The sequence below is a fragment of the Schistocerca piceifrons genome, chromosome 4, assembly GCF_021461385.2.
Source record: "Schistocerca piceifrons isolate TAMUIC-IGC-003096 chromosome 4, iqSchPice1.1, whole genome shotgun sequence".
Lineage (NCBI taxonomy): Eukaryota > Metazoa > Arthropoda > Insecta > Orthoptera > Acrididae > Schistocerca > Schistocerca piceifrons.
Window position 1 is genome coordinate 513,318,453 of NC_060141.1, and position 25,821 is coordinate 513,344,273.

General features: G+C 38.9%; 1 protein-coding gene across 1 annotated transcript in view; it reads left to right on the top strand.

Moving 5' to 3' along the window:
* LOC124795954 (dynein axonemal heavy chain 6) overlaps positions 1–25,821 on the top strand; it is a 1,096,896-nt gene that overhangs the window by 205,634 nt on the left and 865,441 nt on the right. The window contains exon 11 of the mRNA XM_047260034.1: positions 12,018–12,192. Coding sequence (XP_047115990.1) covers positions 12,018–12,192 — 175 coding nt within the window. The remainder of the gene's footprint in view (positions 1–12,017; positions 12,193–25,821) is intronic.

Genomic DNA, 25,821 nt, shown 5'->3' on the forward strand with positions numbered 1-25,821 from the left:
GGCTGAATTTCAGAAATATTGAACTCAGTTTCATTATCTGATAACTCTAATAATTCTACTTCTTCTATTTTGACTTCAACTTCAATTATATCATCATCAGAAAATGGTTCTAACTAAGCTGTAACAGTGAAATTTACCTCCGATTGTACTTTTGACAAATCACCCTCAGATTTTGGATTTATTACTTTGACTGAACAATTCTAATTAATTTCAATTTGTAATTCAGAGGATTCATTGTAAGTGACTGGTTCCATGTTAACTTTCAAAATATCTTCATCATTATATTCCATTTTTAATAGCCTGTCAGCAGAAATTAAGAAATTCTTTAAATATTTTTGACTTGTTGTGTTTGCTTGACTTCGACAAGTGATGTATCAACAAATGTGATCCGAGGCATTGTGACGTAATGCAGGCAGCAGCAGCAATTATGGTTGTGAGGATGGTGGCAATATTGCCTACTGCAGTAGCTCAAGGGAGGGCTGGGTACTAGTGAGCACAGGCAGTAACTTGCAGGTCCATCAACTCCATGATGATGCACTGTCACTGTCTTCTTCTAACCTCAGCAGCAGATGTAGCCATAATGTAATGTCATCTACTTACCTCCTTGTGTTACGTTCAAGATTACTGTGGCAAACATTCTCAATTTAGTTTCCACATTCACGAGGAAATCTTAACAGTGTTCACACACTGGTTTTGGCATATTTCACTGTGGTATCCTGTTAGTGCCTACCAAGTTCCCTGTTTTGTACTAATCACTTTCACATTTCAGTTTCCCGGCTGATGCACCATATGTGGGGTGGAAAGGAAGTAATGGAACTGGCCATTACTTTTTGTTATGTCATTAATGAAAAGAGTCTTACATTAACTGTGCATGCTGTATGCCTTCCTTCATCTTTTAAAAGAGCCAGGAAATATTTTTGTGGTCAGCCGGAAAGCAATGGAGAACATTCTGACCATAATTTCCAGTCTGCAAGTCCACATTACTCATTGTGCTCATTGAGAGAAAATGTTCCTACTTGCTATGTACTCAGTGGGATCTGTAACACTGACTATAAATAAAAGTTTTGAGTTTTAACTTATTGACATTTTCAGTAAACGTTCACAAGCACGAACTATAATAATGTTTATTATAATAATATTGTCCCTATCTGAAACAGCTCTATTAACAGTTCAGAGGTGACCTCAATGGGAAGTTCCAAGTAAAATGGTCTATTTTGCTGACTTCCAACTAAAATGGTCTGTCACCCTGATTTCTAATCACCAAAGTTGATATCTCACCTTAAAAGTGGAAAATAATCTCATCACTTGCCACACAATTTTGTCAACATTATGCGTTGCACACAAACATTTACTTCCATGTAATGTAAGTGATCCAGGATGGTGTACAGTCCTCATGACGTCACTTACTACTATTACCAAACCCACTTTTGATAGAGGCATAGATCTGACGTCATCCTACGCATGGTACATGGATGTGGACTGATTGGTATCTCGGTGTGAGTGTGAATATATATATGTGTGTGTGTGTGTGTGTGTGTGTGTGTGTGTGTGTGTGTGTGTATCTCTCTCTCTCTCAGGAATCTTGAAGAGGCAGAAAGAAACATTCCACATGGGAAAAATATATTAAAAAAAGATGCTGTGACTTACCAAATGAGAAAGCACTGGTAGATAGACACAAAAAAAAAACACACACACAAATTTCAAGCTTTCACAACCCATGGTTGCATCATCAGGAAAGAGGGAAGGAGAGGGAAAGACGAAAGGATGTGGGTTTTACAGGAGAGAGTAAGGAGTCATTCCAATCCCGGGAGCGGAAAGACTTACCTTAGGGGGAAAAAAGGACAGGTATACACTCGCGCGCGCGCACACACACACACACACACACACACACACACACACATGTCCATCCGCACATATACAGACATAGGTAGACATATGTCTCTTCCTCCTTTGCCTCCTCTTTCCATCCACATAGCCATCTAAGGACTGTTTTTATAAGCCTCCCCTCCTTTCTTAATGTGTATCAAATCCACTTTTGTTTCCTTCATTTTAGTACATATTTGGTCACTCGATCTTCTCAGCACCACTTCATTCTTCACTGTATCCATCCAACTTATTCAATCCAGCCTCCATCATATCCAAATTTCAAAAGTCTCCAACCTTGCTTGTATCTTTCTTCCTCAGTGTTCACATTTCAGCACCATACAAAACGACATTTTGTTAACCTTTTCCTTAAACCTTTGTCCATGTTGCTGTAGAAAATTCTCCTTTTCTTATAAAATGACTCTTTCACCATTTCTGTTCTGGTTTTAATTTCAGTGCTGCTCTTTCAGTCCATTTCTGTCCTGCTTCCAAGCTATTTAAAGCTTTGCACATATTCTAATACTTCTCCATACAGCCTTATCTTTACTTTTTTATTTCCGCCCAGTGCCATTACTATTGTTTCCTTTGTATTTATTTTCATTCCACAAATATTTCCACTATATCCCGTAATTCTCTTTCACCTGTGGCTAGGAGGACCATGCCATCTACAAACCTCAAACACTATATTCTTCTTCCTCCTACTTTTACCCGCTTGTCATCTGGTAGGCAGTGACAAATCATAATTTGTAATATTCATTGGAAAGGGTTTAAACATTTAATATTTCTCCTGGTATCACGTCTGTACCTACTGCTGTCCCATTTATCATTGCAGCTATTGTATTCTTTGCTTCTTCATTATGACTGTTGGTCCTTTATCATTCTCAATGACACTGTGCATGGAGTCAAGTTCCAGAGTTGTTGGTTTGTGATCTGAGTGTTATAAATCTCTTAAATAGTCTTCCTATTTCTGTAGGATGTCCTCACAATCTTTGTATGCTACATTTTTCTGTTTACTGAGAATCTCCATAATAGCACTTCCTGGCCTGTTTAGGTCCTATGTTGTAGTATTTACTCTGTAGTACAGTAAATCATATCTTCCCTTCCTCCCCAGTTATTCAGTTGAGTCATTTTCCTTTTTCAGCCATTTTTTCCTAGCCTACTTTGTTTCTCTGTGCAATTTGTTATTCAGCCTTCAGTACATTTTTCTTGCATCTTTATTGTTTTTATTTTCAAATTTTCTTTTCTTTGCCATCTGCAGAAATATCTCGTGTGTAACCCATGGCATTTTTGCCCTTTTCCCATTTACATACCCTATACTTTTCTGCCTTGCTGTTACAGTTCCTTCCTTCAATGAATTCCAGTACTTGTTGACACTGTCAGGGGGTTATTTGTCTTGTAAAGTGTTAGTACATTCAAATGATAGCATTTCTGTAATTATTTCTCTCCTGGATCTATTCTGTAGCTCCCACTTCTTCACCATCCCATCCTTGTTCAGTCTTTTTTTCCGTTCAGTTTCAGAGTCCTTTTCATTAATCTGTAAAAACAGAGTGCTTAAAGTATCACTTTGTTGTCCACCTGTCTGTCTGTCCAAATGTTAAGAACCCCTTTTCTTACGAACAAGTGAACATATCAAGTTCTAATTTTTGTCATGCATTAAGGCTTATGGCCCATTGATGTGTAAAAATTTTGAGCTTCTAAATCACTTAAAATCATTAATTTATATTTCTATAATACAATCACATATTTTTAGTCATTTTCCATCCTTCTGTCTGTCTGTCCATCTGTTATCCCTTAACCTGAAACATCTCTCAAATGTGTGTAACTAGAAACATTTGTTCTCTTAGTTCTCATAACATTTTTTATCACATAACTTCACATTAGTTGACAAAAATAAATAATCAGCTAATTCATGTTATAAGTAAATTTAATTATTCAGCCTTTTTTGTTTACAGTATTTAAAATAAACATGAAATATCATGAGTATGTGCGGTCATTTAGTATCAGTATTGAAATGATAGTTAATGTTGTTACATCAGTCACCATCCACATGAAAATAAATCAAAGATTGCCAAAAATGTAAATGAAGGTAATAGTCTAACGAACTGAAAATATTAAATCATAGCACATTTACATAGCTGACACACACATCTTTCTACTACATTCTTATTTGCCATTTTCCTTTTGTTGGGTGCACAGCACTTCATATACTCTTCCTCTTTCCTGTTCTATCTCTTGGTATGGCTCTGCTGGATTCCTGAATGTCTTCCAGAACTTTGTGGATGATTGGCTTGATATCTCATGGTAAATTTTGAATTTACAGGTGCCTTCTTAAATGTGGCTTGTTTCATTTTCATGGCTAGACTCCTGGTGAATTTGAGATGAGCCATTACGGTGTTTCCTCTGTAGCATACATACAGAAAAAAGATGTTGACACAACTTGATGTTTACTAGTTTGTAATAGACTGCCATCAGCCAGTGTCATGTATGTCTGTCTGATGAATATTTGGCACACTTCATGCCAAGCAAACCTACACCAGATTTCGTTGCATTGTAGTTGCAGATAATCCAGGCTCATTTTTTATAGTATCTTTATCAATTGTGTAATGCATTGAAGTTACAAGAATAACTACTTTGTTTCTCTTAGGAACAAATGAAGGCAGTGTTGTGTTTTCAGAGAAGCCATAGAATGTTGATCCAACTAGTCTGCTTTTATCAGTCAAAATCTCTGGGGAAAATTTGTGCTTGTTCTTTCTGACTGTTACCACATAGGTTAGTCCCCTCTTTTGTTGCTCACCAGTGACTTCTATAGTTGAAACCAGTGGTCAGTGATAACGTTTCTGTTACTTCTTTCTATTGATTTGCAGAAGCATATGGGAGGGGCTTGGTTTGGACAACTTTTTCTCTTCTTCTATCAGGCCACATCCCTCACTCCCTTTTCCAGTGTATACATTGATCAGCCAGAACCTTATGGCAACTTACTCAATAGCCTGTTGTCCACCTTTGGCACAGATAACAGTGACAATATGTCATGGCATGGAAGCAATGAGGCTGTGGTTGGTCACTGGAGGGAGTTGGCTCCACATCTGCTCACACAAGCCACCTAATTCCCATAAATTCTGAGGAGGGGGGTGATGAACTCTGACACCACATTCAATCACAAGCCAAATGTATTCAGTTGGGTTCAGATCTGGTGAGTGGGGGGGAGGGAGGGGGGCAGCACATCATCTCTGTGATTGGATGGATTAGTTGCTGTCTGCAATTGTAATCTTATTTTACTCAGTTTCACATTTGTATCTAAAACTGTTTTGTCTAACATGTCAGCAGGCCTTTTCCCCTAATATCAACTTTTTGCTGTTAGCACAGACATTCCATCTTTCAAAATGCTGTGTTGAAGTGGTTTTTGTTGTAATTTGGACACATAACACAACCAAGAATGTTAGTACAACTTTATTAGACTGTGGCATGTACGCCAGTCACCATAACATACATTCAACACAATAAGAGAAGGCAAATGTATACAAGCATTAATAATATGATAACTGAGAGCAAGCATAGTGTGGCAGGGTTTAAATAAGCACTCGCCTGTGGCAGGCTCTATTGGAAGTTCACAGTATTGTTCTTTCACGGTGCACTCTCGCATATGACAAAACACTGCTAATGCACACTGCTTTCAAGTGTAAGCAGATTACTTCAATCCTTTTCCCTTGGCGAACAGCTTGGATTCACGAGATGTCCATTGCATCTTCCTCTCCGAGGCTCTGACTGAGATGATGTGCTGATACTGGATGTATGGTTGGAAGTACTTGGGGTGCGGGTAGAGTAGCAGTCTGAATTCTTGTGTCGACCCATAATGGACGTTGATGTGAGCTCCATGTTCACATCAGGTACAGTGCTTGGTAGTGGCGGTGCCCTGCGGTTGGCATCTGAGGCAGAGGAGATGGCTCTGGTGGCAGTACTGGTAGCAGTATTGGAGAAGGTGCACCAGCTTCATCCACCAGTGATGGAGAATCCCTTACATGTCTTCTCAGCGACACAGCTACCTCAAGTGATCCGAGGCAGTCCGCCTTAGTGATGTCTGTGCCCTGGATGGGGTTGTCTGGTCATCCTCACGCAGGCGCAACTGGTCATAATGATGCGCACAGAGACACTCCTCCATACAGGTGTTGCAGAGAATGCTGTCGCACCATCGAGAGATGACATCAGGAATCCATTTTGGGTGACGACCAAACCTGTGAACCCAGACAGCCATCACATGCCAGAAACAGGACAATGCCTGCATGGACTGGCATCCATGGTTGGGCCGCAGGAGATGAAGGAGCATTCGGGGTAGACACCTGTGAAGCAGTTCGGTGTGGCTGTTGGCCCCGAGCAGTGTGTACCAATAGGAAAACAGAAATTTATCCAAGCCAACTTCCGATAGGGACTGAGTCATGTACTTTTTCATTTGCAGTTTGAATGTTCTAATAAATGTTTCGGCCTCACCATTGGACTGTGGATGGAAGGGCGGGACGAAAATGTAGTGAATCCTGTAGGCATTGAAGAAGCAGGCAAACACCTGCAACACAAACTGAGGGCCATTATCAGAGACCAATGTTGCCAGAAGTGCTGTGATGGAAAAAATTGTCAATAGGGCCACCACAATGGCAGAGGCGAAAGTTGATGGACAATAAACAACATATGGGAATCGAGATAATGCATCAATAACTATTATCCAGTTTGTATTAAGGAAAGGTCATCAAAATTGACGTGGAGACAGTCCCAGACCAGAGAAGGTTGTGGGCATTGAGACAACATTGCCCTCAGGGCAGCTTTCTGCAATGTGCATTGAGAAAATGCCTTAACCAAACCAGCAATGTCATCATCCAAACCAGGCCAAAAAACCTCATTGTGGGCTGATGTTTTGGAGCATGAACCTCCGTCCCCCCCCCCCCCCCCCCCCCCCAACTGCCCGTGATCAGCAGCATATATCAATTCCAGGATCTCAGAAAGGAGTGCCAAGGGAACCACTACATGAGTAGCTCAATAGTCTGTATCAAGGTGTAGATCACCAGGAATGACAGAGAAACAATAGTGAAACACATAGTAGGTATGGAGGGGTTCAGATGTCTGCAATGGAGGTGCCTCAGGCCAGACATGTTTTAAGCATTATACCACTTTACATAAAATCAGATCGGTAGTACTAGTCTGCATGAGCTGAGTGCTAGTGATTGGAAAACTATTGGCAGTTTGTTGAGCACGTTCATCAATGTGGAAATAGAACAATTCCTCCCAACTGCAAACTGGATCTGGACCAGCCATAAGATGGGAGAGTGTGTCAGAATTTGCATTTTTAGCCATGAGGCAGAAGTGAATCTCATAGTAGTACAAGAGAGGAACAGTGCCCAATGTTGGAGACGATGTGCTGCTTTGTCTGGCAATGATGCTGAGGGGTTAAACAATGAAACTAATTACTTGTGATCTGTGACGAAATGGAATTTTACACCATACAGGAAAACATGAAACTTCTTTAAGCCATAAACAATGTCAAGGGCATCTTTATTTGTGAATGTCTTTTCTGAGAGAATTAAGCAGCTTCGATGTGTATGCAGTGGGCCACTTTGGGCCATCAGAATATTTATGAGCTAACACTTCCTCTAGCGCATGCTGGGACACATCTGTTACTAACACTAAATGTTGAACCAGTTGGTAGGTTATGAGGCAAGGTGCAGATTGTAACATAGACTCCAGTTTGGAAAATGTCATTTCACATGCCTGCGACCAGTGGAAAGATGTCCCTTTTGCAGAAAGGCATTAATGGTTGTGCAACCGACACCACCCCAGGCAAAAACTGATGATAATAAGTGATCTTACTAAGAACCAGGAGTTCTTGACCTACATAAGATGCAGAAGAGCCACAATGGCAGAGACATTCTGATGAAGGGTTCTGATACCAGTACTAGAGACCCTGAACTCAAGATAAACAATAGAAGGTTGAAAGAAGTGGCACTTTTACAAATTTCGTTTTAACCCTGTGGCCTGTAACACCAAAAAGAGTGTACATTAGTTATTGAGATAATCAGAACTGGAGGCACTGGAGACCGCAATACCATCAAGATAGTTGGCACAGCCAGGCACAGACCTTGTGAGTTGTTCGAGAAACCATTGAAAAATCATGGGGCACCGGCCATGCCATTTATTTGCAAAGGCAACCTTGACTGTTGATGACATGGCTAATTCGTAGAATATCTGCTATGTGATCTTGGTGTAAACATTATTGACAGACGTAATTCCAATATGGCTTATGAAAACATTATTGACAGAATAATGTGCACATGTCTAGCTTGTAGGCAAAAACAATCAGAACAACTTAGCAGTCAGCAAAAAGTTTGCTATGGTTAAAAGGAAACACTGTTAGGGTGCTGGGCCAAGCAAAAACTGCTACACTGCCACTTGCACTGCTCAGTATTTTTGCAGTTTCACTATCAGACAGTCTATGTTGGATTACATTTGCTGATTTAGATGACAGTTCTGATATTTCACAATCTGTGGAAATGGTTGCCTGAACTTCTTGAGAAGTGTTGATGGTGCTAACAGTATATCAGACTTCAGCTAAAGAAGGATCTGGATGTTGTAATGCTTGAGCATGAACTTCACTGTCTGGTGCTACCTGATCATGTCCTGTATCAATTATTCTGCATGTGATACTCCACAAGAACATGACAATTAGCATTTTTGACTTAGGCCTTGCACATCTGTGTCCATGATGCATAACTGCCAGATGTTGCCTTATGAAGTTGAAGGAACTCTAAACAAGCAGCCACTACAAGCATTTCTATGGCAGAATGATCACTTAAAAGTGGATGAGTAGTGGTGAGGGGTGGCAGTGATGACTCAAAGTGTATGATTTGACCATCAGATGGACTAAGTTGCATTGCATTTGCTGATTGAGATGGCATTTCTGATATTTCACAATCAGTGGAATTGGTAGTCTGAGTTGCTTGAGAAATCTTTGAGGTGCTAGCCAGATGCCAAACTTCAGCTAAAGAAGGATCTGATCGCTATAATGCTTGAATGTTCACTTCACTCTCAGGAGCTAATCATGTCATGTATTAGTGATTCTGTGCATGATAGTTCACAAGAACATGTCAATTGGCATTTTCTACCTGGGCCTTGTGTGTCTGGGACCCATGACGCAAAACTTGTCAGATGTTGTAATATGAAGTTGAAGAAACTATAAACAGGCAGTCAGCTCATGCATTTCTGTAACAAAATGTTCATTTAAAAGTGAGCAAAAAGTGGCAAGGGGCAGACTGATGAGTCAAATGAATTGGGCAATTTTTTTCTGTTATAATAGAGCTGTGGGTTCATAGATAATAGAAAGGGTCTCAATCACTCTTGGCTTGTAATGTTGCATGCCTGCAAATGAAGTGCTTTGGATACTCTTCCTGGTCGTTTTGAGCTTTGTTGAATGGTGGGAAAGCTGGAGTTGTCAAAAGTGACTGTCCTTGTGCTAGATCCATCAGATTGTGTGCCAGCTTGTGCTACTGCTCAAGCTGTCATTTCCAGAGCTTGAGAAACTGGTAGAACATTTTGGCTGAAACACGCACCAAAACTACTTGACAAGTTATGTTCCAGCATGAGGTGGGTTGCAGTTCCTAAAAATTCTTATCTCCACTGTTGTAAGTCTCCTCGTAGTCAGTACTGTACTCTGCAAATTTGCTGCATGGATAACACATTTTTCATGTATCCATTTACTTTTGTTTCATCTACTGAAGGTGCATTGGTCATTGAAGCTGTGTGCGGAAGCAGTACACATTAGGCAGACAGGCAATTTCATGGGCTAACAAAACATTGATAGTAGGTAACAACAAAGCCCAAATCATAGTCTAGAAAAAAAAACACATAGGTTTTCTTCAGTAGGTTGTTGTAAACATCAATGGGTTGCCAAGTGAGGCTGTGGTAGTCCACAGTGGCCCTTAAATCTGCTTTACCCCACGAACTGGCACCAGCAGATGTATCCTTTCCTATGGTGCGTAGCAACCTTGTCAAACATATGCACAATTATGTTGACTGATGTATTAATATGTCGGGCAGAATTACAAGAATTTGTCTGTACTATTATAACAAAAAGTACAAGTCATCGCTGGGTCTACATTTGCAAGTTTAAGTCATAATGTCATCAACTATGCAGGTTTTTAAGTGTGGTAACTATTAATCATTATCAGTGGAAGAACAGCTACAATTAAATTCATCAGTTATCTTTATAGTCATGAAAACAAGTGAAAATATCCTATAATGTTGAATCTGTCTCTTATTTTACATTCTATGATTAAATTCATCAAAAGAATTTACTTTACTAAAGTTTTTAATTAAATTTTGTACAATAATATTTTTACAATAATCTTAACACATCTGTTTGTGAGTAGGATACACAATAATTTTAATAATCTTAACACTGAGCATCCACAAAGTCTCTCTGCAGCAGTTACCCTCATGTGTCTTATTGTGTGGGGGATGATAGGTTGGCAGCGTGTGTTTGGTGGACCAGCAGTGGTAGGGAAAAGGGGGGGGGGGGGGGTAGTGTTGCATGTGCATTCCAGATATAGTTGTGTTATTGTATAATTCTTGTGCAAAATGAGTGTAGTGAGAATGCTTACTATTGCAACAAGGACATTTTCAGTGGAAGAGTTCTTCTGTGCAGGAGGAAACTTCATGGAGCATGTGAGAAGGCAGTTTAGATTGTATCGTTCTGCTTAAATGTGTGCATATTGTGATACTCTATGTGGTTTAATTCGCAAATTCCAGACAACAGGCTCAGTTCATGATGCACCATGAACTGGTAGGCCCACAATTCTAAAGGAATGGAAGCTTGACAACACTTTGGATGCCATGTTGCAGAGTCCAACAAAATAAGTGAGGAGATTATGACAAGAGACTAAGGTTTCTTATACGGCAACAGGCTGTTACCAAAGAACTGGTAATGTATCCGTGTAAAATTACTGCTGTGCAACAATTTTACTATGGACCATGGGAAATGAATAACATATTGTGAATGGTTTCAGCAATTTGTTAACTGATATGAAGGTGGTGTTTTAGATCATACATTTGTTGCTGATGAGGGTTTGTTTCACCTATCTGGCTGTATTAATTCCCAGAATTCATGAAGTTGGTCATCTGAAAATAAAAATGCCTGAAGACAGACACCATTGGTCATAGAGAAAATTAGAGTGTGGGTTCCTGTAACGTGAGTGTGTATTATAAGGCTGATCATTTTTGATATGGCCATCACTTTTGATGTCTATTGTTCCCAGATAATTTATCCATTTATTGCCCTGCTGAATGACACTGAGATCAGTCATTCATTTTTTCCAACATGACAATGCTGCTGCTCATACAGCACACAATTCCCTATGACTTTTAAATGGAATTTGTAGAGACAGACTAATTATGAATGGTCTATAGTCCCCACACTAACTGGATCTGTTTCTGCCTGACTGTTTCTGTTGGGGTGTGACAAAAACATTTGTGTATCAAAATAACCCAAAGGCAACAAAGACAATAGATGAACAGAAGACAGCAACAATTGATTATCTGCCTTTGATTACATGTGAAACATTGGTAAAGGTGTTCACTAATAAAAGTAAATGTGTTGAACTATGCCTTCAATAAAGCGGAAAACATTTTCAGCACATACTGTGATGTTGGTGAATACAGTGTATTTAATTGTAATGAATATAATTAATTAATTTCACTCTTTTATTTATAATGATGTTGAATCCAGTTTTCCAACATAACCACAGCCACTAGCAGTGAATCCCAGCCCCTGACTTACACAAAAACATGAATGTGCTGCCAACCTGTGCAGAGCTCACTGCTGCAGAGGGACTTTTCAGACACATTATCCCTATGATAGGCTGAGTACTTCCATACTGTCTGCCCTATTTAAAGTGAGTGACAGACTGGTTTTTGAACCATTATAAACATTTAATAGGGCTGTTTCTCACGTAGCACTTAAATGATCTGCTAGCTACTCAAAACTGATTGCCTGCTTTTTGCTTTTTGAATCTTTTATGTTTAGTCATGTAGTTGCAAATATTATTTTATAAAACTTTATTGTCCCATTAAGCTATTCAATGAATTATAAAAAGTCATAACTTCTGTATGTTCTTTTTCAGTTATGGAGAAATTTAGAAAACTTCTTACATCCTATCATCAACAAATTGATGATATCAATAAACTCCAGGATTCTCAAGATATTGGGATTTTCCAGTTAGTCTTCGAGAGATTAAAGGGAACTGTATTGCCAGTTACGACAGCTTTATTAGGCGCAGTTGAGCTTACATTACCACGGTAAGTAGTTTAGCTTTCAATTTGAGTATGTGTTAACAAGGGGGAAAAAATATAATTTTCAAATGGACACTTGATTTAAAGATATGGGATCATGTTAATTTTCTTACATTTGAGATAAATGAACTTCTCTTTGTTTGTTACAAATAATACAAGCTGCACAAGAATTGAAAACATAATGTTATTACTTTATTAAAAATACACTCATGTTAGAGTTTGCATTCCAGTGGTTGTTTTGGTAGAAAGAAATCATGATTATTATTATAGAACAAATAGGAAATTGGGAAAATCTAAACCATGCACATTGTTTACATTTTCATTGCAAGAAGTTTTGATGCAAATACATTAAACGGACAGCATACCCAAACATTTACAAAATCAATGCATATCCTTTCATTTCATTACTGCTTTTCTCCCCTACTTCATTTTCTTCATTAACTCCATTCTCTTATGTTATACTCACATAGAAGGCATCATAAACAATGGTTAAGGAAGATGTTTCTTGAAGTCCAAACTTTTACCAGTCTTCAAACTGACTGTTAGAGTAATTGACTTTCATTACCATATGAAGCCTCAGAATTTGCAGTTATTTTATTTGTTGTTGAGCAGTAGACATATTACTGTGATGGAAAACTCTGTAGCCCACTCTGCAAGTGAAACTATGTTATTTATCTGTTCCTTCTTCTTCACTTTAGACACTAGTTACATCCAGCATTCAGCGACATGGGAATATAATGTCTGCAGCATGTGTGCTCAGTGATAACAAAATCTGCATCAATTGATAGGAAACTATGACCTGTTCTCATACATCCTTGCTCACAACTCCCTACTCTTTTGCTAACAAGAACACCTGGAATTATAGCCATTTCGAAATTCCAGTTTTGTCCAGCACAATTGACAGAATATGTTCCAATATCCTTCAGACCATTATTCAGTGTCTCACTATCATACTGAATCATCCATGGTCCAATTTTGTCACTTGTTCATGAGGCAAGCACTTCAAGTCGCATAAACACTGTAACCTCCTCACTCCCAAAGCCATGAATTCCAAGATTATGACAGAGCAAAGTGGTGCAGTGGTCAGCAAATTGGAGTCGTATTCACTAGGATGACAGTTCAAATCCTTACATGGTCATCCAGATTCAGGTTTACCATGATTTCCCTACATTCCTCTGTGTGCATGATGAGAAGGCATCTTTGGAAAGGGCATGGGCCACTTGCTTTCCTCATCTTTTTGTAATCTGAGGTTGTTCTCCATTTCTAATGACCTCATTGTTGATGGGCCATTAAACTCCTATGTTTCTTCCTTCCTTCCTTTCTTCCTTACATCCTTCTTCCAATATTATGCACATTTAATTATTGTCTACAGAACTAGGCATAATTTGCTGACATTTCAACATTTCTCCAAATTCAACTGAAAAGAAATGTTTCAGAGAAGCTTTATTCTTCCCATTTCTGTGGTACTTTCTTGCAAACTACCCCTTCCACAGATACAGCTAATGAGTATTTTTCAGTGTTTCTCTCTGTACTTTATTTGTAATCCCAAGTGTCTTATGTCTTCCAATTTGTTTCCCTGCAGAAATGTGCATACAGATCATACATAATTTGTGTGTTTAATTTGGAGGAATGACATTTTTGGTCATATGTTGGCTTCTAAAATAATCATTCATGTGTATGAAAATATCTTCTTTAGATGTAGATTTATCGACTTTTGCAAACTGTGATTGCCCCCTTACATCCAGTTTTTCTGATTTATGAACCACAGTTCTGGGAACCCTGTGTAATCATCAACTACTTTTTACCACTTTTAAAAAAGCAAGACTCACTTACTACAAAATAATCTTCTTTTGAATGTATTGTGAGAGTATGCGTAGTTTCTTTTGGTTCCTTCTGAAATGTTTTAGTAGTTCTTCCATTTGATCCACTATTGTGTGGCACTTTCTGTCTCTCTCTCTGAACAGAATATACATTGAAACTATTTTGTACATCAACATTTTTGAAGGCCAAAAACTTTCTGTGAGCTTCCTTTAAGCACGAATTTATGACTTCAGATTTCACCTTAGTAGTACAGTTGTTCCTATACTTATGACTGGACAGCTCAGGAAGACATTTTTCTCCATCATTTTGCCCACTTGTAGTTGTACACACCAATATTGACTTCTTGAATGACTTTCATATACTGTCGATCCATTTACATGAATTCCTTTAGTGGTTTCTCCTCTGACACTTTGTGTTTGTTTATTACTATTGTCCCATTTATGTTAAAGGAGGGAGAACAAAATAACAGAACTGCTATACTTAGATGAGTTACACATTGATCTTCAATGGAAATGCTGCAATTATTCACAAAACATTAGTTTCTGTGACATATGTAAGGAACTAGGTGGGAGTTATTTATTCTTGGCTTTGTATGAACACAGTTTCACATGGTTCAGTATCATCGTGGCTCTCTGGCAGAATGTACAATACAACATTGTTATTTCATTATGTAGTGATATGTTGCAATTACCCTCATATCTGACTACACATAAATTATAACGTAAAAGATTGGAATATGCAAATACGTAATTCGCTTACTGTTGCCATCTCTAGATTCCCTGTGAATGTGAAACTCTAAATCATAGTCCACCATGTTCAACACTTGATGGATATGGCCCACTGAACAAAAGCTCCAATTGCATGGAAGTACACAAATCTGTCAATAGATGGTGATGAAAGACACACTCTAGAACATGATCAGTTTTTTCTGCTGCAGGATCTTTATCCCAGCTACAAGAAGAAAGTGGTTGGTTAGTACTTGAAAAAATGGATCATTGATCACCCTAAAGATTGTTCATATAATCCCTGTAGTGGTCATTTGGTCATTTCCCTGCAAGCTTGGAGCTGAAAAAGTCAAAGGACAGACTATAGTTTGAAATGGGAGAGGAGTTGTGTATTATTGATGACATGCATGTTAGTTTTTATTTAAAAAACGCTTAAGTCAACAAGGTATTGAATCTTAAAAATTTGGTTTTGTATTGTGATGCCTGAGTATTGATACATCAGATGATTTCAAAGATCCAGTGCAAGGTTCTGTACACATTGATCCTTAAGATTTCCAAAGCGTACTGATCTTGGCATATTCACTTAATTTTACATTGAAACTTTAAATCTCAAAATAACTCATCATAATAGTAAATTATATCATTTCAGTGATTTAAGTGTGAAAGATAATTGTTTCAAAGGAAAGGGTGTGCGTCAATTATTGGCAGTTCATACTCTTCCTATAACTTCCTTTCACTTTCAGCATCCTGTATAAGTAAAAGGACAAGTTTTGAGGTTGTGATTCCATAGCAATGGAAGAACACAGTGACTTGCACCGTGAATAAAGAATTAGACTGACATTACTAGCCAAGTATCCTTCAGTGCTTGTTGTGTGATTACTTGTTATATTTTACTGTTTCTATGTAAGAGTAATTTCTGTACTAAGTGATTTGAGATGTATTTGAGATGTATTTCAGACACAACACTCTCAGGAAACATTATTTATTTTTTCTTGTAAGAAACTTATGTACATCACTTTAATACATGACTGTAAGCTTAAAGTCATGAGAAGTTGATCTTTCTACTGTGGTTACACTTTATATAAGACTTGTCGATCTCTAACTTAGTTGGAAATGTAATTAAGGTTCAGGAAAGAACAGAAAAAGGAAAAACTGGACTGTAAAGAGAAAACTAAAATTCGCCGTATGACTGGTGAAGTTTGGGCTACTGCATTATACATTTAGTGGTTTATCATATGTTTGTACTTAAAGTAGTAAAGGAGTTTTGCTATTTGGGGAGCAAAATAACTGATGATGGTCGAAGTAGAGAGGATATAAAATGTAGACTGGCAATAGCAAGGAAAGTGTTTCTGAAGAAGAGAAATTTGTTAACATCGAGTATAGATTTAAGTGTCAGGAAGTCGTTTCTGAAAGTATTTGTATGGAGCGTAGCCATGTATGGAAGTGAAACATGGACGATAACTAGTTTGGACAAGAAGAGAATAGAAGCTTTCGAAATGTGGTGCTACAGAAGAATGCTGAAGATTAGATGGGTAGATCACATAACTAATGAGGAAGTGTTGAATAGGATTGGGAAGAAGAGGAGTTTGTGGCACAACTTGGCTAGAAGAAGGGATCGGTTGGTAGGACATGTACTGAGGCATCAAGGGATCACCAATTTAGTATTGGAGGGCAGCGTGGAGAGTAAAAATCATAGATGGAGACCAAGAGATGAATACACTTAACAGATTCAGAAGGATGTAGGTTGCAGTAGGTACTGGGAGATGAAGAAGCTTGCACAGGATAGAGTAGCATGGAGAGCTGCATCAAACCAGTCTCAGGGCTGAAGACCACAACAACAACAACAACAACAACATATGTTTGTGAATCTAAACAAAGTTAGGCCATGTAATGCAAATTCTTGGATCTCTGTCATTCTTTTCCATAGAGAATTCAAATAAAAGAAGGGAAACTCTTGTGGTTCTTTGTCTAAATATTGTCGCTTCACTCAAAATAGATGTTTTTAAGTCTGGCTGCCACAAACTACTGTGGTGGAAGCTTCTTCTTTCACACCAGGAAGAATTGATAGCTACTTGTGTAAATGACAAATTCAGGAGTACTTCAGTAATCTTTCTATACTTACAATAGTTGTGATTGTGGATACATATTTAAAAATATGATTATTTTTCCAAAATTTAACTAGCCCCAATTTTTGCAAAGGCAGATGTAATGTCACATACAGACATTATGAAGCATGCCACTTACTTTGCCTATGTATGATTATATAAAGATGAGATTAAATCTTTCTTAAAAGCAGTGGGTCCAAGAGCAATTAACCAGTATATCTGATGTGTCAAGGCTTGATCCCCTTTTTCATAAAATGAAAGAAAGTATGAATATGTGACATCAGAATGTTGCAAGCAGCCAAAGTTTGTCATGATATATATTCAAGTCAGAATTTTATGTTACACCATTGCATGTATCACAAATAAATGAAACAGTTTAAACCATGGAATAATTAAAACTGCCACCTGTCATTCCTTATGGGAGGTTACATTACAAAGTTTACTAACTTTTGCTGGAATGCCAGCAAAAAAACTGATGCACCAAGAAGGGGAAGATGGAAAAAATGAGATTTCAAGATTTGAAAGGATACATGATGTTATTTCAGTGATAACAAAATTGTGAAATTTAGAAACAACTTGGTAGTATGAGCCCACTTACCTGTAAGACAGTGCACCATCTCTAGCCTGAATGCATGTAATGATTCAGTTGAGAAGGGGGTTATAAAGACATCGTATCCTTCCCTGAAGCAAGTTGATCCACAACCCTTGTAATTGGTTCTTGACATCCTGGATACTGGCACTAGGATGGAGTTAAGGTTATCAACTGGATCAACTGGACATGGTCAACTGGAACAATGACAAGTATACCTGCCCTCACATTCCGATGTAGTCCAATATCGCTGCACTGTCACATCCAGATGCCCTACAAATCTAAATATTGGGTGATTTCGCCAGCGGGCCAAACGAAGACCCTCAGTAAGGTCCATTTCAATCTCAGTGATGTGTCACACGAGTATGTGGCACCCAGTGTCCTTCACCACGTTCTGTCAACATCTGGTGCTATTCACGCTCTTATGTACCATACCAGATCTAAATCTAAACAGCATTATTCCATTCTGGTAGCCATTCTATATGTCACAGAGAACTGCAGCTACAATAGTAAAGACCTTCTGATGGTGTGTATGTGAATGGAGTTGCATTGCTGCATTGTTAGCTGCTCCAAGAAGAAGATGTGCTTTGTTGCTGCTCTGAAATTTTCACAATTCTGACTGAGATAAACTGATGATACCTTGTTCATCTTTGGGGTGCTAGCACAGAAGTTGTCACACCTTCAGCTAAGTAAAATATCCATGCATTTGAAATTTTATTTACACGTAAAATCCAAATTCTGAATTTTCCTTTGTGTGAGACTGTATGTACCAGGTCTGTGTGCTGATTCAAAATTCTAGATTCTAATATTTTACTATATGTGTCATTTCTGCATCATATTTCATTGATTGCATCAGTACTCATGTTGTAGGCCTCAAGAATTTTGGGGTAAATTCTAGAGACACTCATATTTCACCATCTCGAACACACGATATTTTAAGAATGAGTGTGTGAGAGTGGAAATGTGTCTACTGCGTCACAGTTTATGTGTGTCCAAGACGGGTGTGTGTTACAAGAAGACTAAAGTTGTGGCGGTCTGTTGGCACTGATAAGTGGTGGCCACGCACACCTTGGATGCCATATGTCCAGTACAAGGATTATCAAGGGCTACTCTTTGACAGTGAAATAGTAGTGACTGTTGGGAACAAACGAAATATGTTTTATGTAGAGACTCTTATACTCTGTTGTTTGACTTGCTAGGGGCAAGAACTGTTTTAACATGGGTTATTAAAACCAAAAGAGACTGTAATGATGTATGTTAAGTACTAAGGTTTTCCAGATGGGGTTGATTTGTGAAACTTGAAAGTGCATGTGAAACTTGTGTAGTTGTTTTATTGTGAAGAAGAAAATATATCGAAGTTGATATGAAAGTACGTATTCTGAGAGTAACAAATCATTTCAAAAGTAGAGAAGTAGTTCAGTATCAATTCCATAATCAGCACAAAATCTTCAGAGAAGAAGCATTGTGAAGATCGATGCAGCCATCTGCCTGAGAAGAAGAAAGTACGTATTCTGAGAGTAAGAAATCATTTCAAAAGTAGAGAGGTAGTTCAGTATCAGTTCCATAATCAGCACAAAATCTTCAGAGAAGAAGCATTGTGAAGATCGATGCAGCCATCTGCCTGAGAAGAAGATCGGCTGCACACAATATGTAAATCACCCATGAGAGATGTGTGAGTCTAGCACCCCAGTACCACACAGTCTCTGGTCATCAAGAAAACATTAGAATGTGTATTGCGATACATTGTCAAATCTCAAACATTTGTGAGTGCTGTGATAAACTCTTACTATTATCATGAATTGAAGTCCTAAACTTAAATTGTCAGTGAAAATAATCAATTTTGGAAGTACAATGTAATTGGATGATAGAAAAACAACCACCAAGGGGCGGCAGGAGAATGTACATATAAAAGGTGTCTCATATGCAAGTTTTGGAGCCAGTGGCTCCTTTCCATGGCAGAAAGATTGAAGGGGAAGGAAGAGGGGTGAAGGAAAGGGACTGGTGAAGTTTAGGAAGAAGGGTAAAATTCGGAAAAGTTACCCAGAACCCTGGGTCATCCTGTCCAGTAAGTTTCCCCGCACTCAGGGTTCTGTGTGACTTTTCAAAACCCTACCCTTCTTCCTAAACCTCACCAATCCTTTTCTTTCACCGCTCTTCCTTATGCTTCAACACTTCTGTTAGAAGAAGGAACCACTGAGTCTGAAAGCTTGCATATGTAATAACCTTTTATATGTGGCTTCTCCTGCTGGCACTTGGTGAGTAGATTTCTATCTGTCTAGTTACATTATGTTTTCTAAAATTAAATTTTACTCTTTTTAGGAATTTTTGACGACAGTATGTGTACTCTCATTCACAAACTGTCATTTCCTAATTTTGTAATATAATTATTTGAGAAATATGTTTATTTTTGAGAATTTTTGGACACTTAAAAAACTATATTTTTGAAAATTTCGTAAGTTACAAATGTTGTGGATAACTTATTTCATAGTACATCAGTGTTGTAAGTAGCAGTTAGAGTCAAAATGCCCAGTGTATGTCAGCATGAATAAACATATATTTTTGAGAACTTTTGAAAATTGTCATTGTTGTGCGCATAAGCTATTTGTAGTAAGTTTGTGTTTATAGTTTAGATACTGTAGCATGTATCATAACTAACTAATTGTGTTACATCTAGTTTTTTCTTTTGGAAGAATTTTATATTATCTACATTTATTGCAAATTAACGCTATTTTGCATGTTTATTAGTGACTGTAACCAAAAAAGTTTTAAGAAATCTAGTAAGTAATGTCTACCATGAGTTTTTCTGTTACCTTATTAAGAACTCTTTCTATGTACTAACTGCTTCAGTTTTTAAAGAGAATTAGTAATATTTTTAGCTAAACAGATTAAAAGAAAATCAACTGACTTAATTTAAAGTTATTTATAAAGTATCCTGTAAAACATTGTGCCAGCTATAATGCAGGCACAGTGAATGCTGTTCTTGGGCTTGGAATGAGTTAGTTGATGTTTGTAGGCAGCTGGAAAGTGCCCTGCTACTGTCAAATGATTGCAGCTGCTGCAAATAGTTGTGTTGGGGAACTTTCGAGAGTCGTGTACCAGAGGTATCAAAGGTATCCTGTGTGTCCTGTCTTCTCTACAGGAAGTATAGAATCTGTTACTACTAGTCCACTTGATTGTGAGTAGAAAATCAATGATCGGACTAGGATTGCTCTACAAGGAAGACAGGGACAAGGGCAAACTTAGGGTGTTATGCCAATCCACCTAACCAACAAATTTGAGGTCCTATATTTCACTGAAAATGAAACTGAACCAATGGGACTGACTTCACCTGTTAAGAAACCTGCTGTGCCTTGTGTCAAGAAGAGGCAAACGAAGAGGGTAGTGGGTCTATTAAGCATTAGCACTTCAAACATAGGGTGAATAATGGTACCCCATACAGAAATGGCAGCAAGAGACCGTAGGTGCACTCAGAGTGTATGCTGGGGAGCCTCATTAAATGTGTTAAACAAGCTATTCCAGCAGCCACTGAGGAAATAGGGTGCAACCAACTGCAGATTGTGGTGGATGTTGGAACAAATTATGCTTGTTATTTGAGTTTGAGATGACCAACCTTGCACACAGAGACTCATCGAAGCTTACAATTTACAGTATTTTCCCCAGAACGAATCATGACCCCCTGGCTCTTGGTTGAGTGGTGAGACTGAACCTGAGACTTTGAGGGTTCTGTCACAAGCTAGGCTGCAACTCCCTGAATTTGCACCATAAGGTTGGGAACTGCATGGACCCCCCCCTCTCCCTTCCCAAAATGGATCATGTGTGCACTACACATCAGAGGCTGCTACTGAGGGAGCTGACTGTGTGTTGGGTGCACACAAGTATCATCCAATCCAGGTAACGACAGCTGTGGGAAGCTTGGACGTATTAGTAAAGTTCGTAAGGAATGCTCCCTATAGGTGAAAGTGTGAACATTCTGGTAGTAAACTGCAGAAGCATTCACAATGAAGTGCCAGAGTTTGAAATACTCCTGAGAACCAGTGAAGCTGGTGTAATACAAGATACGGAAAGCTGGTTAAAACCTTAAGTTTATTGTAGTGGGGTTTTTGGCTAAAAAGTAAGCAAATATCAAAAGGAGAGGCTAATGGGGAAATGAATCATAGGGCTACAGGTTCTCTGCTGAATGAAGCTTTACTGAGTGTTAAGGGAGCAATGCATGAAGCCTTTAGAATATTGCTGTGGCAGAATATTGTCAAATGATCTTTCACAAAAATTAAAGAAATTCTGGTCATATGTGAAGGTTGTCAGTAGTGCCAAAGTTAGCATCTGGTCACCCGCGGATGAAATAGGAGCTTAAATTAAGGGTATCAAAGCAAAAGAAGAAATGCTGAACTCCATTTACAAACTTTTATTTAAGAAGTAAAACCCAGGAGATCCTCCCCAATTTAATCCTTGGACCACTGAAAAGATGAGTGAACTAAGTATTGGTGTAAGTGACATTGAGAAACTGCTCAAATTTTTCAATGGCCTGATGGAATCCCTATCAGATTCTATACTGGATTTGCAGCTGAATTAGCCCCTGTTTTAACTGTAATCTACCACAGACCCCTTGAACAAAAAACTGCACTGAGTAGTATGAAGAAAGCACAGGTCATATCCATGTACAAGAAGAGTAGAAGGGTAGTGCAAGTGATCCATGAAACGACCATCTAATATTGATGACACTGATTTGTTGTAGAACCTTAGAATATATTCTGAGCTCAAACATAGAGAGGTATCTGAAACAGAATGACCTCCTCTATGCCAACCAGCATGGATCATGAGAAATCCAAGTCTCAAGCATCAAGGCAGTCAGGTAGATGCAGGTATTATCAAAAGTAAGATCATATGCAGTATCAAGCAAAATTTGTGACTGGATTGAGAGGATGCAGCAAATTATCTTGGATGGTGATTCATCAACAGATGTAGATGTAACTTTGGGTGTGCCCCAGGGAGGTGTGTTGAGACCCTTGCTTTTTGAGTTGGATATTAATGACCTCATGGAGTATATTAATTGTAACCTTATACTTTTTGCAGTTGATGATCCAATCATGTCTTCTGTGTTCTTCATTTATTTTCTCATGCAGTGTACTTTATACATTTACAAAACTAATATTAGGTTGGCACATAAGTTTGTTTCTTTTTTTACATGCTTATTAAGTACAATGGATACACATGATGGAGACATTAGTCATCAATAATATATTGTCCTTCACTATTTACAACAGTCTGTCAAAGCAGGGCTAACTTATCGATTCCACAATTGTAGAAACCACATGGTTCTGAGGCAAAAAACTCATCGAGCTATGTTTGGAGCACATTTTCATTTGGAAAGGAAGTTCCTTGAAGATTGTTCAATAGAGAATCGAAAAGGTAAAAATCTGAAGGTGCAAGATCAAGTAAACAAGGCACTGCAGACCAACTTCCCATCCCAACTCCTGTATAGTGTTTTTGTTAGTCTAGCAGAACGAGGGTGGGTATTATCGTGGAGTAGCATCACTTCAGGTAGTCTTCCTGGTCATTGTTCTTGGATTGTGTCTGCAAGACATCTCAGTTGTTGACAATAAGTGTCAGCAGTAATGGTTACACCTTGGGGAAGCAATTTGTAGTACACTACACTGTTGCTGTTCCACAAGATGCATAACTTTATCTTTTGTGGGAGCATGCAGGTCTTTGTATAGAGAGTTGCTGCTTTGTTGGGATGATTACAGTTCATCACATTTGCCAGTTCATGAGTGCACTGATGTGGATCATTGTGGATTAATGTATTTAAACAATCTTCATCAAACGTCGAAGGTCTTCCTGAACATGAATAATCACTAATGTCAAAGTGGTCCTCCTTAAAATGAGAAAACTATTATCTTGCTCTGTCCAGTGATATTATCCCCATACGAGGTGCAAATATTTCTGGCTGCCCCCACTGCTGTCACCCTCTATTGAACTGAAACAGAAGACTATCTCAGAAATATTTCAATTTCTCCACTTGGGACTACATCTACATCTACATCTACATTGATACTCCGCAAGCCACCCAACGGTGTGTGGCGGAGGGCACTTTACGTGCCACTGTCATTACCTCCCTTTCCTGTTCCAGTCGCGTATGGTTCGCGGGAAGAACGACTGTCTGAAAGCCTCCGTGCGCGCTCTAATCTCTCTAATTTTACATTCGTGATCTCCTCGGGAAGTATAAGTAGGGGGAAGCAATATATTCGATACCTCATCCAGAAACGCACCCTCTCGAAACCTGGCGAGCAAGCTACACCGTGATGCAGAGCGCCTCTCTTGCAGAGTCTGCCACTTGAGTTTATTAAACATCTCCATAACGCTATCACGGTTACCAAATAACCCAGTGACGAAACGCGCCGCTCTTCTTTGGATCTTCTCTATCTCCTCCGTCAACCCGACCTGGTACGGATCCCACACTGATGAGCAATACTCAAGTATAGGTCGAACGAGTGTTTTGTAAGCCACCTCCATTGTTGATGGACTACATTTTCTAAGCACTCTCCCAATGAATCTCAACCTGGTACCCGCCTTACCAACAATTAATTTTATATGATCATTCCACTTCAAATCGTTCCGTACGCATACTCCCAGATATTTTACAGAAGTAACTGCTACCAGTGTTTGTTCCGCTATCATTTAATTATACAATAAAGGATCCTTCTTTCTATGTATTCGCAATACATTACATTTGTCTATGTTAAGGGTCAGTTGCCACTCCCTGCACCAAGTGCCTATCCGCTGCAGATCTTCCTGCATTTTGCTACAATTTTCTAATGCTGCAACTTCTCTGTATACTACAGCATCATCCGCGAAAAGCCGCATGGAACTTCCGACACTATCTACTAGGTCATTTATATATATTGTGAAAAGCAATGGTCCCATAACACTCCTCTGTGGCACGCCAGAGGTTACTTTAACGTCTGTAGACGTCTCTCCATTGATAACAACATGCTGTGTTCTGTTTGCTAAAAACTCTTCAATCCAGCCACACAGCTGGTCTGATATTCCGTAGGCTCTTACTTTGTTTATCAGGCGACAGTGCAGAACTGTATCGAACGCCTTCCGGAAGTCAAGAAAAATAGCATCTACCTGGGAGCCTGTATCTAATATTTTCTGGGTCTCATGAACAAATAAGGCGAGTTGGGTCTCACACGATCGCTGTTTCCGGAATCCATGTTGATTCCTACATAGTAGATTCTGGGTTTCCAGAAATGACATGATACGCGAGCAAAAAACGTGTTCTAAAATTCTACAAGAGATCGACGTAAGAGATATAGGTCTATAGTTTTGCGCATCTGCTTGACGACCCTTCTTGAAGACTGGGACTATCTGTGCTCTTTTCCAATCATTTGGAACCCTCCGTTCCTCTAGAGACTTGCGGTACACGGCTGTTAGAAGGGGAGCAAGTTCTTTCGCGTACTCTGTGTAGAATCGAATTGGTATCCCGTCAGGTCCAGTGGGCTTTCCTCTATTGAGTGATTCCAGTTGCTTTTCTATTCCTTGGACACTTATTTCGATGTCAACCATTTTTTCGTTTGTGCGAGGATTTAGAGAAGGAACTGCAGTGCGGTCTTCCTCTGTGAAACAGCTTTGGAAAAAGGTGTTTAGTATTTCAGCTTTACGCGTGTCATCCTCTGTTTCAATGCCATCATCATCCCGGAGTGTCTGGATATGCTGTTTCGAGCCACTTACTGATTTAACGTAAGACCAGAACTTCCTAGGATTTTCTGTCAAGTCGGTACATAGAATTTTACTTTCGAATTCAATGAACGCTTCACGCATAGCCCTCCTTACGCTAACTTTGACATCGTTTAGCTTCTGTTTGTCTGAGAGGTTTTGGCTGCGTTTAAACTTGGAGTGGAGCTCTCTTTGCTTTCGCAGTAGTTTCCTAACTTTGTTGTTGTACCACGGTGGGTTTTTCCCGTCCCTCACAGTTTTACTCGGCACGTACCTGTCTAAAACGCATTTTACGATTGCCTTGAACTTTTTCCATAAACACTCAACATTGTCAGTGTCGGAACAGAAATTTTCGTTTTGATCTGTTAGGTAGTCTGAAATCTGCCTTCTATTACTCTTGCTAAACAGATAAACCTTCCTCCCTTTTTTTATATTCCTATTAACTTCCATATTCAGGGATGCTGCAACGGCCTTATGATCACTGATTCCCTGTTCTGTACATACAGATTCGAAAAGTTCGGGTCTGTTTGTTATCAGTAGGTCCAATATGTTATCTCCACGAGTCGGTTCTCTGTTTAATTGCTCGAGGTAATTTTCGGATAGTGCACTCAGTATAATGTCACTCGATGCTCTGTCCCTACCACCCGTCCTAAACATCTGAGTGTCCCAGTCTATATCT